The sequence below is a fragment of the Sturnira hondurensis genome, unplaced genomic scaffold (genome assembly GCF_014824575.4).
Source record: "Sturnira hondurensis isolate 20B ecotype Veracruz unplaced genomic scaffold, ASM1482457v3 Scaffold0001872, whole genome shotgun sequence".
NCBI lineage: Eukaryota > Metazoa > Chordata > Mammalia > Chiroptera > Phyllostomidae > Sturnira > Sturnira hondurensis.
In genome coordinates, this window is record NW_028074503.1 from 33,221,816 (window position 1) to 33,240,558 (window position 18,743).

Genomic DNA, 18,743 nt, shown 5'->3' on the forward strand with positions numbered 1-18,743 from the left:
CAGGTCATGCCTAAAATAAGAACGGCTGAGGGCCGAGCATTGCACCCCAGGTAGAACCGCAGACTTCCCCGCCTTTTGATTAAGGCATGAGGCTTGTGAAAATTGGACAGTGAGGTCATTTCTCCCGAACCAGGAGCACACGGTGGATGTCATTCACACACACACATACACGCACGCATGCACGCACGCACGCACGGGCACGCCAACTTCCCTCCCAGAGAGCTTCTGAATCGGATCTCTGGTCTTGGTATGGAGCAGTTTTTACTACTTGTTTTTCAAAGGCTATTTATGCAGACTATTGGAGCCAAAGAGGAGAGAGACAGAAACGAAATGTTTCCCTCTCTTCTTTTAAACTATGAAAGCTTTTAAAAAACCCACCTCCTACTTACTAAAAGAAAGACAGCTAACTGGCTTTCTAAAGAGGTGCAAAAGAAACCCCAAAGTCGCATGCATCAGATGGTCACATTCGGTAGGTTTCTGTTTTACATTTTTCTAATTTCTCTAAATTTCAGAGGACATCCATTGTCACTGAGATGGACTGAAAAAGGATCTGGTCCTGCCTCTTAGGAGGCAGTTACTTGACTTTGCAGAACCTCTGTTTCCTCATCTATAATTCCACTTCCTACCCTCAGGGGAGGTTATCGGGGTTAAATAGTCTCCTGCCCATAAAAGTGTTGTGCCCAGAGTTTGGTACACTTCGGGGTTCAGACATGCTTGTTTCCTTCCTTCCTCGTGCCTTCCCTGACCGTGGCCAGTGACCGTGCCGTGATAGATGACAATGGGGAAGCTGTCAGGGTCGGCAGGGACAGAGGGCAAGTTCTCCAGAGGTTTAGCAAAAAACACTAGAAGTCTTTAAGTCTACACTGTGCCCTGTCACCCATTTTAAACGGAGGCACAGGCTGAGTTACACTAACACATATATTACTTTTCAAGGTGGAACACTGTTTTCAGCTGTTAATTTTTACAAAGTCATTCAGCCTCCTCTGTGTACATTGCAAATGGGACCAGACAAACCTCAAAGGCCAACTTAAGAAGACAAGCACTCCTATTTCCATCTGTCCTGTTTCTGTTACATATTAGTCCTCATTGTCTACTGTCAATTACTTGCCTGTCTACTGTTCTGACTTCCTCACAATGTTGGAATCAGGAACCGTCTAGATTAGCGATTTTCAACCAGTGCAGCGTGAGAGTTTTTAAAGCACGCAACACCTGACTATTTCGTCAGGGGCACTGACCCCTTTTCCATTAGATTGTCAAGAAAATGACAACAGCCAACACAACAGTAGCCACCTGGTGTAAATGAGTCAAAATCATACCCATTTTGCTTTGTCAGATTGGCAAAAATATATTTTTTTGGCAAACCACAGAATGTCAGTCATTAAGTGTACGTGTGCCATGACATGAAAAAGGTTGAAAATCGCTGGTACGGACAGTCCCTGGCTGTCACTTCTTTTCTGTTATGGCTCTAGCACTGTTATAAATATTTTTTGAATGAACGAGAAAGTGAACCAACATAGCCACGTGCCCTTGAGACACTGGAAATACTACTTGAGGAAGCCTCCACCCCTTTCCAAACTCAATAAGCACTCCACCAGCCAAATTCATTCTGGTTACCTAAAGAGAGGAGCCCAATTTTTCAATGAAAACGTGGGTTGCTGGCTGGATACCAACCATCAGCAACAATCGTCTCCAGTCGTGTAATTCCACCTGTCCCCCGTTGAACGGGGCTGTCTTCCAGAACTGTCCCATGGAGCTTTAGACAGTGCTCATCTCCATCACACTGCTGTCCCCCTACGGAGGCATCCCAAGGCCAAGCCCCCTGCCTGCCTCCCACGCACACCCACGGGGTCTTGAGTGAATGTGTAGGAATGAAATGACGACAAGCAGGTGGGGGCCCCTCTTCGGCAAACACAAAACAAACTTCAAAAACAAACTCAAGGAAGGAGCAATAACCCGAAAGAAAAGACTACATTTCAATTTCCTGACAATCTTGGGATAAGAAGCAGGAGAGGATACATTTTTAAAAAATAGATACACTTGATTCCGTCTCGGTGGAGGAACCTGGTGCCCTTAGGAAAACACATCCCGAGAGGCAGTGCAGCGTAAAGAAGTAGCTGCAGGACTCCAGTCTGGGAATGAATGCCCGCTTTTCTGGATCTGCTGGCTCTCACGTGGCTTCATTAGGCAAAGCTTTTTCTTCACACGGGAAATAAACACATAGCAATAAGGGTGTGGGGAGAGGAAGGCAGAGAGAAGTGGGAATATAATACCTGCCTTGCCTAGGGTTTGCCTCGAAGATTAAATGGGTCAGTAGATATGAAACACCTTTGGACACTTTAAAATCCTACCTAATATCTAGCTGTTGAAATTTTTTCACCGGGAGAAAGACTCCATGAAAACTGCTTTTTATAATTGAATTCATTCTCCAAATATACTTTTATTAACTCGTTGTTAATGGAGATTTAATACAATGTGAATTCCAATAAAGTGTTTTTCTACCAGGGAGTGTTAGTTTAAAAGAATGGGGAAAAGGGGGGGGGACCACCCTCATATAATAACCACAACAATGACCATATTCTTTTCAAAAGGATCATAGAAAAAGACCACCGAAATTGCAGGAGAAATGAGCAGTGATTTGAAGCACTCGCTCAATCACACCTTCCCCCGATAGCCTGGCCCTAATCGCTGCCCAAAGCTATCAGTTTTTTGCTGTCCCTACTCCACCCCTGTAGGTCGAGCACGGCGACTTACTGAGCTAAGTTCTGCCTCATGCACTGAATGAAGCGGAGCCAGAGAGACCTTGCTGGAGCAAAGCTGTCCCTGGTGGTCCAGGTCCAGCCCCCCCCTATCTGATCTGGTCTCCTCCCTCTGGCCAGGCTGGCCCTTCAGTTCCTGCAGCTCATCATGTGCTCTCAGGCCTCTGGCCTTGGCTCTCAGCCTGGCCCTCCTTCCCAACCCTCTAGGTTACGGCCGGCTCAGCCTCCAGGCTTCAGCTCCCTTCCCTGGGAAGATGTCCTTGACTCTCGCAAGTGCCCCTCCTGTGGCTGCGTTTCTTCCCTCCCAGCTCTCCCCTTGCTTGACTGTAACTGCTGTTTAACGATCCTCACCCCCGCCCCCCAGAGTGTAGGCCACGTCTGACCGGTTCCCACTTCCCACGGGCCTGGCCCACAGCACGTACTCAGTTTTAAAAAAAATGCGTGAGATTAATGAATAACCGGCCTCCTGTCTGCTTTAATGGTATGATCCAGCCCCTACCCCAAACAATTATTTCCTAGAAAACAAAGATGCAAGTGGGTCCTTAATAGGAAGAAGGAGGACATCCTTTTTAATATGGGGCCGAGTCGAATAAGTGGAGAAGTTTGAAGGCAGAATCAAGCGTCTCAACTCCTATTAAATATCCCCAAAGTCTCCACCTTTTCAAACTACTAATTTACTCATTGGTCATGCCCTTGCGGTATTCCTTCCAGAGGTATTTTCAAATTCCACTTGACGTGTACTTTCATCAGTTAATTTTTAATTGAGCCAAATATTAAATGCGCACATTAACCAGACAAAGCGTGTTTAGCTACTGATCTGCCGTGACAGCCTGTGTTATTCTCACACACAGGCCAAGCATGAAATAGAAAACTAATAACCCCTTAAGTGTATTCTCAAAGTATCATTTATGGGAAAGAAAACTACATTCAAAGGAAACTTGTGCAATGGCCGTCATTTTTTTTTTTTTTCCCTGAGCCGCAAGCTGTTACCAAGCTGGGAAGCTCATTTTCTCACGGATACGGACAAGCTCAAGAGTCCCACTGTCACTGGATGTGTTCATTAAGAAGGAATCTGGCAGCAGCTCAGGGGACGGATACTTTGGAAAACAGGCCAATTATCTGGGTGTCCTTTATAATTTGAAGTTTCTGAATTCACTCCTAGATAAGCCGCTTGAAGAGGGTCTGGCAATGGTAACACGGCGCGCAGACGGCCACTGCAGAAACGACAGGGAGGGAGGGAGGATGGGGAGGAGAGAATTTGCTTGTGGTTTCATTCATGGGGACAAATCTGTAAGCTGACACATCCCTCTTCTTAAAAAGTCCCTAGAGCAGTATGGTCAAGCTTCATTACAAGTAAACAAATCATAGCATCTTTTTCAAACAGATGACAAATGGGGAGTAATAAGGCTGTGAGTTCACTTCAAGCCAGGGACGAGGAGTCTCAGAATACAAATTCCACCAGTTCGTAAAACCACAGATGGGCTGCGATGCCCGCGTTGGTAAAGACGGAGACCTTGGCCCCAAGCTGCCTGGCCAGCGGTTTCCATCCGTGACACCCTGGTGGTCCTTTCACTGTTGGTCAATGTCTGGGGACATGAAATCTCGGTCCTCTCACCTCAGGGAACAGTGAGCTGTACCGTTGCACCTTCAATCGCCTGCCCGTTTTCATGGGAGCTGGAGGACCATTTATCCTCACGACGTTCCTGCCTGAGTTCTTTTATATTGGAGGTAACACGCAGTTCAGAGGCAAAGCCCACCTTGTCCCTGCTGGGTGACCTTGGACAAGCCCTGATTTCTTTAACAGTAAGGGACAGATAATTTCAAACTTTCAAGACTTTCACACTCTGGACAGGGCCTGACATATGAAACGTGAGGACCAAGAACACCTATGTACATGTATGTAGATTGTATGTATGTATTCTTTGTGCAAACAAGACATACTCAACAATCAGCAGGCTGGTGTCTAACATCAGCATTGAGGACTAATAAAAGTTGAATGTTTACTATCAAGAAAAATCTAGACAATTTCCCTTCAGGTATGAATGACATACCTTTCCAATTCAGTGATGAAGGAGGAAGTCAAAGGAGTTAATAGGCATTTTTCTCTTTTCATTTCTATTAAATATTAACAGATGTGTGGGATGGGACGTTCAGTACATGCACGTGTGCACATACACACTGTACTAAGGGGAGCAGAAAATGTCAGCTGGGTTAGAATGTTAAATGCCCCAAATACCTCTAACTTAATCACTTTATTAGTTCGTTAATTCAATAAACAATCAATGTGTATGCACTACTAGCTGTTACACTAGGTGCCAGGGTACATTTAACAGGAGAAATATTTTATTAAATGAGGAAGTTCCAGTGAAGGAGAACACCTTGATTGTCTAAGCCTGCACAAATGGACGATACTACTTGGGTATCGGAACAATAATTTCACTCAAGTCGAACTATTTTTTAAGTAGGCAGCCTGGCAGTGGGAATCCAGCCTTTGAACAGTAAAACTCTGAGTTAATCATCTCAAGCCAATTGAGAGAACACCACAGAGAACTTTGGGGGAAAGACAGTGTGGGGAAAGCAGTGATAAAAGAAGACAGAATCGGCAGCGGCCACTGGGACTACTTTGGGACTTGAAAGAGAAAAACGGGGAATCTACAGGGTTTGCGGGGAATGGATATTATACTCTCACCAAAACTTCTCTCTTGAGCTCCAGATCCTCAAGGGCAATTGCTAGTGGGCATTTCCACTTGGATATCCTATCCTATCAACTGCACAGCAGTTTCCATATGGACTTAGTCTCACGACTGGTTGGTAAGTCCTTTGAAGGCAAAGGTTATGTCTTATACTTGTTTCACTCAACCGAAGCCCCTGCTATAGAGCCTTNTAAAAGAAGACAGAATCGGCAGCGGCCACTGGGACTACTTTGGGACTTGAAAGAGAAAAACGGGGAATCTACAGGGTTTGCGGGGAATGGATATTATACTCTCACCAAAACTTCTCTCTTGAGCTCCAGATCCTCAAGGGCAATTGCTAGTGGGCATTTCCACTTGGATATCCTACTGGAAGTTCAAGTCAAAAGCGTCCAAAATTAATTTTATCACATTTACCCCACAAAATAGTAACTGTTCTTATCTTTCCCTTCTCTCTTAAGAACAATATCATTTTTTGAACCAGCTGGGCCATGAACTTGAGTCCCTTGCTTCCTCCTGTCCCTCATTGCTCTCATCCAATCTGTTGTCTGCTCTTGAGTTTGACTTGACCATCCCCCACGTCTGTCTTGTCTTTTTCATTCCCCACTCCACCACCGTGGTGCAAACCGCCTACCTGGTCTCCCACTCTCTAGCCTTCATCATTGTCAATCTTCTGCAAGTTCACAGATGTCTCAGAACCTCTTCAATATCCTTTTAATGGCTACCGAGTTAAATACAAACCACTGGACCTAGGACCCAGGCTTAAGTTACGAGAGACCCAACTCTCTGCAATTCCCCAAACGTGCCTCAGACATTTCTGCCTGCTTTGACTCCTCTGCTCCAGTAACTCCATGTGCGGTCTCCCCGTATCTCCTACATATCACCTGTGGCATGAAACTCTTCCAGATCCCCTTCCAACTGGACCAGATCTCTCTGTTCACTAGAGAGTGTCAACTGCACAGCAGTTTCCATATGGACTTAGTCTCACGACTGGTTGGTAAGTCCTTTGAAGGCAAAGGTTATGTCTTACACTTGTTTCACTCAACCGAAGCCCCTGCTATAGAGCCTTGCACATAGTAGGCTCTCAATAAATGGTTCTTCGGTGAAAAAAGTTTGTGTGCATGCCATCTCCAGTACGATCCTACAACCCTTTGGCTTTTCATCGCTCTCCTGGTGACTAGGAACTTGGGGTTAAGTTTTGCTCATTTTCCTTGATTAAGACTTCTGCAAATCCTTTTCTTCTTATACGGGCACTTTAATGGTAAGTGCCTCTGCCTTACTGTACTTACAATTTGGTTACAAAATAGCTCAGAACCACCTCTACAAGCTTTCAGTGTTAGAAAAGAAAGACAGACGGAGTGAGGCAGAGAGATACTGGCTGGAATTCATCATGGAAATGGCTCTGAGACAGTCCTGAATTTTAGACTCGGAAGTGCCAACTGGCAAACTTTATGAACTTGGCTGTTTTCTCCCAAAGAAATAAAAAAATCAATATCTAAAGCTGATGATATAATCTGTAATTAATTTTATTCCTATCCTAACTGTAAGAAGATAATATATGTCGCAAATAGGCATTGAATGAACAGCCCTAAGTATTTCTCCCATATTCTCTTAGAACATTCTCATGCAGCTGAGTGGAACATTTGGCTGCATTTCAACTTCAGAGATAATACATAGAAAAAGCATTCATCACGTTATAAAGTGGAAGAAATCTGAGTGCTGCTAAAGAAAAGTTGGACCAAGTCGAGAAAAGTCAATTGACCACATTGATGATCTCTTGTTCGGTGCTCTGAGTGTTAACTCTCCATTCTCTGTCGAAGCTCAAGACAAGACTGCTAAAAGTGAAGAACTACAGTCACTGGAACTGTTGCAAGAAAGAGGTGTTGGTTTCGGGGGTAAAAAAATCTCCCCCGAAAATTTGAAACTTCTCTTAACTAGAAATGAAATAGAGCTCTATCCCTTAAGTTCCGAAGGCAAAACAAGGAGGGGCATGGAAATGCCAATTTCCCAAATAAAAGGTTTCCCAGCGAAGTGTACACTCTGTGTGCAGCGTCTCAGAGAGCCAGGTTCTACTGGGAGCCTTTCTGGTAGAATCCGCCAGTCGCCCAAGCGAGTCACCCAGGCAGCTCTTAGCATCTTGCTACAAATGGTCGCCCCAGCATGTCAGGGAGGTTCCCTTTCGCGCATGTTGATGGGGGTGTTTGGGGAAGTGTCTTTAGTCTAAGTTATTTTAGTTAACTTTAGGAAGTCAAAACTTATCTCAGGCGACAGCATAGCCCCCACACTAATTTCCCACGGCGGAGATGAGAGCCAGGAAAAGTTCTGCCAGTAGATTCTGTCTCTTCCCTGCACAGGATCGGAACTCATGGCCTGGAGGGAATGCCTCGTCTCTGCGAGGAGAAGTCTGCCTTGCCCTGCTGCCTCTAGCAAGATTGGAGCAGGGGTTACTTCTAGCTTCAGTCAGACCCTCCTTCCCTGCTGCCTCTTGCTGGTGTCCAGGCATAAGGCTCATTCTTCCGGTGAACTCTACCCTTCACGTGTTGGAATGGAACAAGGAGCCCACCTAGGAAGGAGGTCTGTCTGTGGTGGCACCGTGGGCAGGTAGAGGGCAGCCAATGGGGGGCGAGGTGGGGTCCCTATAAGAAAGCCCACCTGGCTTTGGAGAGAGAGAGAGAGAGAATCAATCTTCATTCTCCCCAAAGGACAGCTGGCTTTATCTTTTTGTTTGGCAAATAGAAAGCAGAGAAATAACGTTAGCACTATAGAACTGCGTGTAGATCAGACCAAGAGATGACCCACGGCAGCAATGCTTTAAAAAATGCAAACGGCTTTGTTGTCATTTCAAAAGTTTTACAATCTCCACTTGAAGAGAGGGGACCAGGAGGGCAAGAAGTTAGATGCTGAACACCTGCTCTTTGGGAACACAAATCACGGTGCACCGGGACTTTCTGCAAATAGCGTTCTGGAAGAGGGGCTTCTTGATGAACAGAACAGTACTGTGACCTAAGACCAAAACAAGACACAGGCTCTCCCCAACCCCCAACCTCAAGAACCCTTGTTCTGGTTCAAATTCGACTTGTATTTTTCTGCACGCAAGAATTCTTTAAGGAAGACAGTCCTTCAAAAGAAGCTCTGCCAACCACCCTCATCAGAGCCTTGCTTGTCTTTTACTGAAAAAGAACTAATGAAATACTTTAAGAACGGCAGATGAGTGTTTATCAAGTCTTCCTAATGTGTAGAAAGAGCACTTAATGGGTAAATATTTAACAAGGGAACTCCCCTTACCTTTCAGTTCTCTTACACATATATCTTGTTACACAGGATTTCAAAAATTTTCTACATTTCTCCTCCTATGTAAATCAGGCCTCATGCTGAAGTGAACGGCCATGACTAGAAACAACTTTCTCAGACAAAGACTGATGTGTACCCAAAAGAGCATACACTGACTTTTCTTCTTTTCCCTCTGAAGTCTAGGATTGTGCCCAGCAGGCTGCGTGGCGACTACGAGTTGACTGAGACGCCCGGCACGAGCCTGCAAGGTCACCCGGGATAGGGGCGAAGCTTTCCTTCCGGCACCCCAAACTCACCCAGGACACACAGAAGACTTGTGATCGCGTCAGCCGAATAACATCTCAGTCCTTGGCTGATTTTCATCGTCAGCTGACGTCTAAGTGATGCTGTTTGAATCAAACCAAGGGGGGATAACAGAGAGGCTTCCCAGGGAAGGAAAGTCATGGAGTGGTGTCTGTAGGGGGGGGGGGGGCAGGGTGACCAGCTTTGGAGGTTACTGCTATACCTGAATAAGGTGATATTAGATTACCTCAAAAAGGTTTAACAGAACCTTTGAACCTCAAATACAATATATCTCTGGGGGAAAAACCTTTCTACCTGCAAACTACAAAGACACTGTTGTGTTTCTAGCATGAACGCGCTTCGGCTGAAACCCTGCTCGGCTAAACGCCTGCAGAGACGTGATGGGTAACCTCAGAAATGGGTGTGGGGTGTGCTGAGTGGGAGAGAACACTCTTAATAACAACACCCACACACCTGCTTTATGAGTGGTTTATCATTCCTCCACAAAGCTGGCTGGGACTGGGAGCAGAGATAAGGAAAAACTATAAGAGTCTGGCTTTAAAAAAAAATCTGTGGCTTTTTGTTACCGGGTGTGGTGTGTGGCCTAATGACATTTAAGCAATCTGAAATGTACAAGTCCAATCAAGGATTGCTAACGAGATCAATCAGGTCTCACTAGAAAGCACAGCTGAAAGTCACAGGAGGCGTGTAAGCAAGTCGTGTTTTCAACAGACGTGAAATAGCCACCACGGCCCTGAGACAGAAAAGGGAACTGAGCGAACTATAACATTTTACAAAGGTCCAGAAATACAATTACTCAACAGCACATGACTGCAAACTCCACGAGCAACCATCTATTTTTTTCCTACAAAGTGAATTATTGAAAGGGGTCATGTGGTTGTAAGCAAGCAAATGCACTTTCCCAAGGAAAGTTCATCATTAAATATATTATTTAAGACTGGATCATCTTCGGGCTATTTTTAATCTTATCATCTTGCTGCCAAAATTGGCCATTAGCCGCCGATACTCAGCCCCTGGAAGAATGACGCTGTTTTGTGTGTTTTGCACACAGGCATGGGAACAGTATTGCTTTCCAGTTAATCAGATGTTTTGGTAGAACTGGACTAGATACAGAAAAGAGAAATTGCTTGGTGACCAGCTAATAAAAAGGAAGCTACCTTGATGAGATGTGGAGAAGTAAGTTTCTGTCTTCCTAAACCACAAAGACCAGAAGACCAAAAGACCGGCCCCCCCACCAAAGAAAAAAAGGCGCACCGCCATCTCATCCGCAGAACGAAGCCAGCCAGCCTGCCCTCTGGTTCGTTCAGCAGTCCCCAGCTCCCTCTCTCCTAAGACATGAAAGTAAATATCACATTTCTCAGTTTGGAGGCCCCTATCAATTTTCACCCACCATCAACCGGCCCGGGTCTCAGCCCTTGGCTCGCAGGAGCCCCTTATCCTTGAAGCAGCACGGGCCACTAAACCCACCTACAGAATTTAAACTGTGTTACAAGGGGATGAAACAGTAACTAACAAAGAGATGAAAAGCAGGAAAGCGATCTTACTCGAATGGGCAATGCCAATACAACCTGCGGAACTCCCATCAAAAACAATGAGGTCAAGATGGAGCTTATCCTCGTCATGGACCCCCTGCCTCTTTCTTTCCAACGTATTTCCCTCGAGGGTTCCTAGTATGGACCTGGGAAGCCACTTGCAGAGGGACCTTGGAAGATCCATCCTGGACCATCCACCTTCATCAAAGAGGTCCCCAGGAACAGTAGTAGTAGATGGCGCCTCTCGGATTTTAATGTGCACACAAACTCCCGCACAGCGTGTGAACCACAGGCTCTGCCTCCGTAGCTCTGGGGGGAGGGACTGAGATTCTGAATCTCTGAGACGCCTCCAGGCGACGCCCATGCTGCTGAACCGTGAACCACACTTTGACCACCAGGGCTTAGACATTCCCTGGAACTCCTGTCGTCTGTCTGCTCCCTCTGCCCTGCCTCTCTCTCGATGCCACACAGTGCCTCATTCAGAGTTAGGGATAAAGGCACACCCCACTCTGCACCCAATGTCTTCTTCAGTCTTTGTTTAATTTGTAGGATTCTGGGACTGGCTCTCAAATGCCTCTCATTCCAAGGTCCTGCTTTCTCCAAAGTATGGAACATTGGGATACCAACAGTTTCCTCAGCCCCAAGAGCATCTGGTTTTGCAACAGCAACAGCAAAGAAAAACTGTGACATGGAGTCTAAAGCCCCCACTAGCAGCGGTTGAGTAGACAAGTTGATCCACTGAGTCCTGAATCCAGCGTAAATAGCTGCTGAACGTCTAAAGAATGTGCTAGCTCTCCTCTGAAAGTTTATTATTGTTATTAAGTGTGCTTTACACTGTACGATGCAACATGTTATTAGAGATGCAACCCTGACAGATGCAAATTTGGAGGAAAATATGACTGCATGCCAGATGCCTAAAACAAAAATTTGGCATGGGCTGCGAACCAAAGGGTCACTTGTTCGATTCCCAGTCAGGGCACATGCAGGCCAAGTCCCCCAGTGGGGGCCACATGAGAGGCAACCACACATTGATGTTTTTCTCCTTCTCTTTCTCCCTCCCTTCCTCTCTCTCTAAAAAATAGATAAATAAAATATTTTTTAAAATTTGGATTAGTGATGCTCATTTGAAAGAATGGGGACATCATTGCTACCACTTTTATTCCAACACGTCCAAACTTTGACTGCGTTTCCTGATATATACTTTTTGCCAGATTTCCATTTTCCTACAGGGTCATTCATCTATATGTTGTTCTGAAAACTCCACATTTTACCATCAGCCATGTGTACTTCTCTCTGATTTATTTTTCCTATAATAGGTTTTGTCAAAATTTTTTGATCATGTTCTATGGTATGTCATTGTGGTTTGGCATCATGAGATGTAGCCTCTGTGTTTATTGACCTCAGATACCTGTGGACCACAAAGATGGGTTCTGCAACAAACACTCTATTTTGAAAGGAAGAAACATGAGCCTTCACTTAAAAAGAACGCTCCATTGCATGAGATTACTACAACTCCACAACCAAGATCAAAGTTATATCTTCATTTTGATCCTAAACAAGAGCCTGTTTCCCATGTTTTCATGAAGTTACTCGATAGATGACAGTTACCACCTTAGCTTTCTGTCATGTAGAAGGACCTGTTTTAGATATTTTATGGTTCATAAAAATATGAAATAGTAAAACTGTTTGATCAGTTCTCCTTTGGTCTTCAAATGACCATTTCGGAGTCTGGAAGTCCCTACCTCTTTGGCCATGGGGGTTAAAAACAGACCCACCTACTTAACCAAACATTTAACAAAAATATTCTTTCTGCCCTTTGGGGAACTCTTCCAGAATTCCTAAAGATCTGATGATATAGCATCTCAAAAAGAAAACAATTTACAAGGAGCATGAGAAACTAGAGATTTAAATGCAGGGGGGTATTTTAGTCAACTTCACTTTTAAACAATAAAGAATAGCATAAACATTTTGTCAGCTTTGGTCAAGGAGGATCAGATAGTCAATGTCAACCCTATACTTTCCTCGGCCTTTTCTGATTGCAGCCCCTTAACACCAACACACTTTGTAAACTGCAGTAAAATACGGAACATGCTTCTTAAGACTGAATCTACCGGTAAAATCATTTCTAGGCTTTTTGCTCCTGTAAGGTCCTATAAAATAATTACATTAGTCATTCTCCCTAGAGACCATAAAAAGAAGCACTGAACTGACTCCCTTTTCAAAAGGAATTCTGTAGCTTAAAACAAAAAGTCCGAAAAAAATTCAGACAAGAATTATTTCTCTTGTACTCTTTCATTAATTAGCAATTTTAGATATAAGGTATAGGTCTCAAATATAATTCTTCTCGCCCAGGGGACCACACAGAGATACCAAGGCCTCGAGGGTAGCACGACAGAAGCTCTATCGAACACATGCCCAGAAAAAAATCATCTCACAGATGCTCCTCAAAACTACAGACATTAATCACGTCAGCTAAACACAGGGCACCAGAGAATTCACAGCTAAGAAGCAGTTCTTCTACGCTTCTCGCAGGCGCAAGTCTGCCCAGCACAGGAAACAGATGAGGCGGGTTCTAGGGAGGTGAAAACTCAGATACTACAATTCCAGTGAACTTGAAGATCGTACACCAGTTACAGGAATAGAACATGAAGTTCGTAGCCAATGCAAATCCTGTCACCGGTGAGACACACCAAAGCATCCGCAGCTGAACGTCCTTCCCAGCCAGTTGGCCACGCCCACTGGGAATGTGGCGCGCCCTGCAGGCTGGGGACCTCGGGCTCTTGGAAAGTGGACTCCCCTCTTCAAAAACACAGCTACACCTTCCAGGGACAGGGGTCACCTCAGCTGTCCTCTTGGGATAGATTCCACCAAGTGAGTCAGAAGAAGCTCGCCCCTGGGTCCTTGGACGCAGTCTGTTCTTCTAACTGGGTGCTTCTCAAATTTTAGTACAAAGAAGAAACCCCCAGGGGAGTTTTGCGTAGGGTGCGGATTGCCAGGACCCAACCGGGCTCTCCCATTTCAACAAGCTACACAGGCCAGCGAACGGTGGTGGTGGCGGTGGGGGTCCTTGGCCCCCCCACGTTTGAGGGAACCCTGGAAGGGTACCATTTATCCCGACATCTTACTGGATAGCAAAGGCTGGATCTTTGGACCTCAACAGCTGGCAAGCAAGGAAAACACTTTGGGTGGCAAGGAACGATCACAGTAGGGTCGGCAGGACGAGTTTCGTACAAGGGAAGAGGTGGGAAGCAACACGCCCGAGTTTCCTTCCCCGGCTCATGAGCCGGTCCTTGGCCCAGGAGCCCACCCACACTCCAGCCACCGAGCCTCAGACCTGAGACGTCCATCCCAGACTCACATTCAACCAGACATGCACCTACCCAGCCTCCGTTATCCTGGATCCAGGTGTGCAGGTGCCGGTTCAGGTATTCCGTCATCCACAGGGCGATGTTGTCCACCAGGGGCGACATCTCCCGGTTGACGCTCTCCACACACATGACCCCACCGAATTCAAAGAAGGCCACAATCCTCCCCCAGTTCACCCCATCCCTGAAGAGCTCCTCCACCACCGTGGCAAAGCGTCCCCTCGCGGTGAAGGGCGTCAGGTGCAGCTGGCTGGACATCTCGGCGAAGTCCCGGCGGTAGCGCCGAGAGAAGTCGTCGCCGGCCTGGCGCAGGGTCAGGTGGACCACGGGTGGCACGGGGCTGAGCGCAGGCCCCGCGGCGGCGGCGGGGGCTGCGGGGGGCGGCGGCGAGGTCCTGGCGGGCGCGGGGGTGCGCCCGGGCTGGGAGGAGAAGATGCCCGGCGCGGGGTTGGCCCCCGGGGCTGTGGCGCTCGCGTCTCCGGCATCCCACTCGTAGCCCCTCTGCGACAGCTTATAGTGGATGTACTTCATCACTATCTCCCGGTTATCATACCCTGTTCTCCCGGCGTGCGCCATCCTGCCCCCGAAGAAAAGCCGAGGAAAAGCAGCCGGGCGCCGACAGCACCTCTCGCCCCCGCTCCCGCCCCACGGCCCCAAAAGAAAGAAGAATAGTTATAATCCAGCGATTTTATTGGATGTGCTTTGCATTCTTGGATGAGGGGGTGTCTTCAGTCACGCGGAACACTTGATTCTGGTGTTTCCCTTTTGGCATGAGATGCAGAAAAATTTTATTTCAATTCCTTTCGGATCTTTATTTCATGAGGCACATTGTTATTAATTATTGTCAATATGAGTTTACTTCCTCTACGACCCTGAAAGGTTAGGGAGAGAAAAAAAAACACCGATAAGTCAAAATCAGGTGCATCTTCCTTTACATTCTTGGTGAAAGCAGGACATACACACTACACCCACACGGCTACAAATCATGTATGAAACTGCCTGGAAACCAAACTCACTGGAATGCACTTAAAGTTAAAATCCCAAATGTTTCTATTAAAAGTTACATTAAACCAATTTCCTGCGCAAAGAACTTACTTGTATTTTTTAAGGGCAGCATGATCCTCTGTCAAGGTTCCCTTTTTGTGAAAACAAAACGAACGCGTAAGGCAAAGACCCCATCGATCTTCAGGAGTCCCCGGTGAGGGCTGCTGCGAAACTTCCAAATGAATCAGGCGTTGGGGGCGCGTGGGGAGCTGTAAAAACGAGAACTGGCCGATGGATTCCGAGACTTCTCCTTCACAGAAATGTCAATCCGCAGGAATCCCAGCCGGAGAGCTCAAGAGCACGAGAGGGAAAAAAAAGGTGGGGGGCAGCGGTGGCGGCAGATGAATTACAACGTTCAATCCAGTATTTGCATAAGTCCTGTGATTTCCCCCCTCTCGGCAATTTACACGCGCGCGCACACGCGCGGGCACAGACATGGACCCCTATCCGCGGGACCGCTTCACGCCTCCCCGGGGGAGAGACAGGGACCGGCGGCCGGTGGACGCGCCGGGCACTGGGGCAGGAATCCTCTTCTGATTAAACTCCGAACGGCAAATGCATTTTCCGAAAAGCTGTTGATAAATGAAGGCAGGACGCGCCCGGCCCGCCGGTGCAGAGCCGAGGAGCCCGCGCTGTGTGTGGTGCGGCGAGGGGTGGGGAGGAGGTGGTGGGGGAGGGTTTTATTTTTTCCCTCTTTTCCTAAAAAGGATGACTGCTACGAAGTTCTCCCCCCTGGACCCCCTCTTCCGCTGCACCCCACCGGCGCACCCCGCCTCCGGGCTGCGCACCCTTTCTCCTCCTCCGGCTCCTGCGCGGCGTTGCTGGCGGCGGCCGTCTCCCCGCGCTCCCGCCGCGCACCCGCTCCGGGCGATGACGGCCGCGCCGGCTGGGAGGGCCCGGCGCTCGGCACCTTCGCAAGCGGCGGCGGCGGCGGTGGCGGCTCCGCGGGGAAACCGAGAGCGGAGGGCCAGCGGGCGGGCCAGCGGGCGCGCGTCGGGCGGGGGAGGGGGCGGAGAGGAAGGGGGCGGGCGCGGGGCGGGGGGGCCTGGCCTCTTACTTCATTCTCCGCTCGAACCGACTGGTTTCCTGTACGTACGTCACACGGTTCATTCAAAAAAAGAAGAAAGAAAGAGCCCTCCTCTGAGCCGCTCCGCCGCCCCCTCCGCCCCGCTCCCTTTCCCGGGTTAAAGGAACCGCGGCCGGGCCGGGAGCGGCGCGCTTCGCCGGGGACACATGGCGCGCAGGGCCGAGCCGGGGAGGGCGCGCCTGGGACGGCCCCCGCCCGCCCTCTGGGCCCGCTCCTCCCGCTCCGCCCGGCCGGTGGGTGGCGCGGGCGGCGCAGGCCTCCCGCGCGGCCGCGGCGCGGTGGGTGTGCGAGGGGCCTCCTCGGGCCTGCGGCGCGCTCGGGGCCCGCCAGGGGCCGGGGCGCCCGGGGAACTGCATGCAGCCGGGCTGGCGGCGGCTGGGTGGGTGGGTGCGCCAAGAAAACAAGCGCGGGGAATCGCTGCGACTCTTCCTAGCCGTGTGAGTGGCGTGTGTGTGTGTGTGTGTGTGTGTGTGTGTGTGTGTGCACTGTGTACCCCCATCGTGTTATCAGCGCGCGGCCGCCGAGGCCGATCTGAGCCCGAGCCCAGGGACCTCAGCGCTGCCCTCCCGTGAAGAGAAGCGACGCTGCAAATTCGTTAGGGAGGGAAGCTCCGAGCGTCTTGTTTACTTTCAAGTTGCTTCCTAGGTGTCCACGCGGAACACGCTCTCTGGAGACACCATCCAAGACCAAGGCCAGACAGGACTCTCAGCCGGCCGGCAGAGGGGCCAGTGGAAGATACAGGGGCTTTGAAATGGTTCTGTAGCTGCATTTTCTCTGCTCCTGAGAATTTTGGCCGTGGGTTAGGGCCAGGTTCGGAGAAGGTCTACATGGTAACTTTCAGGCCCACAGTCCCAACGCCCAAGTGGGTGGGTTTCTAAAGGCCTCCACGGTCACCTAGCAGCCAATCCCAGATGGCCACACCTTCTCAAGTTAGCGACACACACACACACATATAGTACACATAGTATGTGCATATGAGCACACACGTTCTTTTTAATCCATCAGCATGAACAGTCCCTCGGAGAAAAGCCCAAGACTGCAATCAAGTTACACGTGCTTAACTATTTTTATCTCCAAGAGTCTTTGACAAATAAAGCCCAGAGGGAAAAAAATGTTTACTGAAAGCGCAGCAGCTCACTGAGTGGGTCTGGAGGACAAATACACAGGGATGCTGGATTGTGGCCCCAGAACCATGGCCAACGAGCACTGCAGTTCATGTGAATATGTTCAGATGCTATCTTTATCTTCTCTCGTTCCTCGCCTAAAATCAAAGCACTTATTCCCAAGCACAAGAAGCACAGCAGATTATGGTCCTTGTTTTAAATCATCCCAGTCGGCCCACCTGCCAACCGCTTGCGTGTGGGAATGAGTACCTGGTCCAAACTTCGTGTCCAGGTGAGAAGGAACGAAGATGCTCTGCCCTGTCTTCCGGTCACTGGGACAGAGTTCCCTAGTGCCTGCAGCAGTGACGGGGAGGTGTTCTGGCCTGGAGATGAACACTGGGTATAGACTGACCGGAGATACATGTTCCCACAGAATTAGGAGAAACCCACCCAATGCCACAGCATTCTGGGGATCTTCTCAGAACCTTGGCAGAAACCTCCTCAATGACTCAAGAGGAATTGAAAGGCTTTAGTGCTTCTGAGACCCGGCCTGTGAGTGAGGAAATGAGAGGACAGAGCTGGAAAGAGACTATACTTCTGCAAAGGGGCAGCCAGAATGACACAGAACCCCATGCCCAGAGAAAGACCAGCTTCCTTATTCTTCCCCTCCTTTGCAGATGTCCCCAGGCTGATGCCTTCGGTGGCCCGTTGACCATGACTGACCAGGTCTTCGGGACAGTCCTTGACTGAGGGTTACATTCCCTGGGACTCTGAATGGCGACCCTGAAACCCTTCTTCCATTTGGATTCTGCCTTTATTAGACTCCACGTTAAACCATGAGAGGGAGCATCCCTCAGAAGTGTGTGCATTAACTCTTCATCTCGGAGCAATGGGGAGGTGGCAGGGGAGCTCCGGCCTGACTCAGGGGCCCTGGGCGTGAGTCTCAGGTCTGTGACTGACGCCTTCCAGCAACCTCCCAAATGTGTGCCCCGTGGACTTTCCATTTCCCAAGAAGCCTTCCGCTGTTAGGAGCTGACAGACAAGCCCTTTGCCAGCGTTGCCAGGCTGGATTCAAGGAGGAGGGCAGCCCCAGTAAGAAAAGAACAAGACGCAGGGAGTGGAGACTGAATCCAGAGTCTGAAAGGCCTGTGTTTTCCTTTTTTCTCCGGTCTGCCAAACAAAAAGCTTTTTATTGCCAGTTTTCGCCACCTACTGGTTGATGTGTAACGGTATCATTCAGAACGCTCTTCCACCATCACCACTGTAAGTATTTCCCAAGTTTATGAAATTCAAAAAGAACATTATTCTAATCTGGACATACTATACTAATGTTTAATATAGGTATGCGTAGAATCTTCCCAGCTATTAAACGTTTTATTTAAAATGAGGATAGACATCTTTGGGAGAGAATGGACAACTAATAAGTAAGATGAAAGAGTTAAAAATATAAAACATGACCCCAAACCATTAGGGCAAATTGAAGTGGAGATAAATCCCTACACAAAACAAACGGACTAGAAAGAGTAAAATCAAGGAGTCCATATAGTCTTCACAAAAGATAAACTGCTTTTA

The 18,743-nt window shown here is 48.3% G+C and overlaps 1 protein-coding gene across 1 annotated transcript in view; it reads right to left on the reverse strand.

The window, feature by feature from the left end:
* The window catches only part of BCL2 (BCL2 apoptosis regulator), a 164,779-nt gene extending 148,516 nt beyond the window's left edge, over window positions 1–16,263 (reverse strand). The window contains exons 1-2 of the mRNA XM_037035419.1: window positions 15,033–16,263; window positions 13,953–14,809 (exon numbers count right to left, since the gene is read on the reverse strand). Of these exons, the coding sequence (XP_036891314.1) occupies window positions 13,953–14,513 (561 nt within the window). The 5' untranslated portion in view covers window positions 14,514–14,809; window positions 15,033–16,263. The remainder of the gene's footprint in view (window positions 1–13,952; window positions 14,810–15,032) is intronic.
* Between the last annotated feature and the right edge of the window lie 2,480 nt (window positions 16,264–18,743).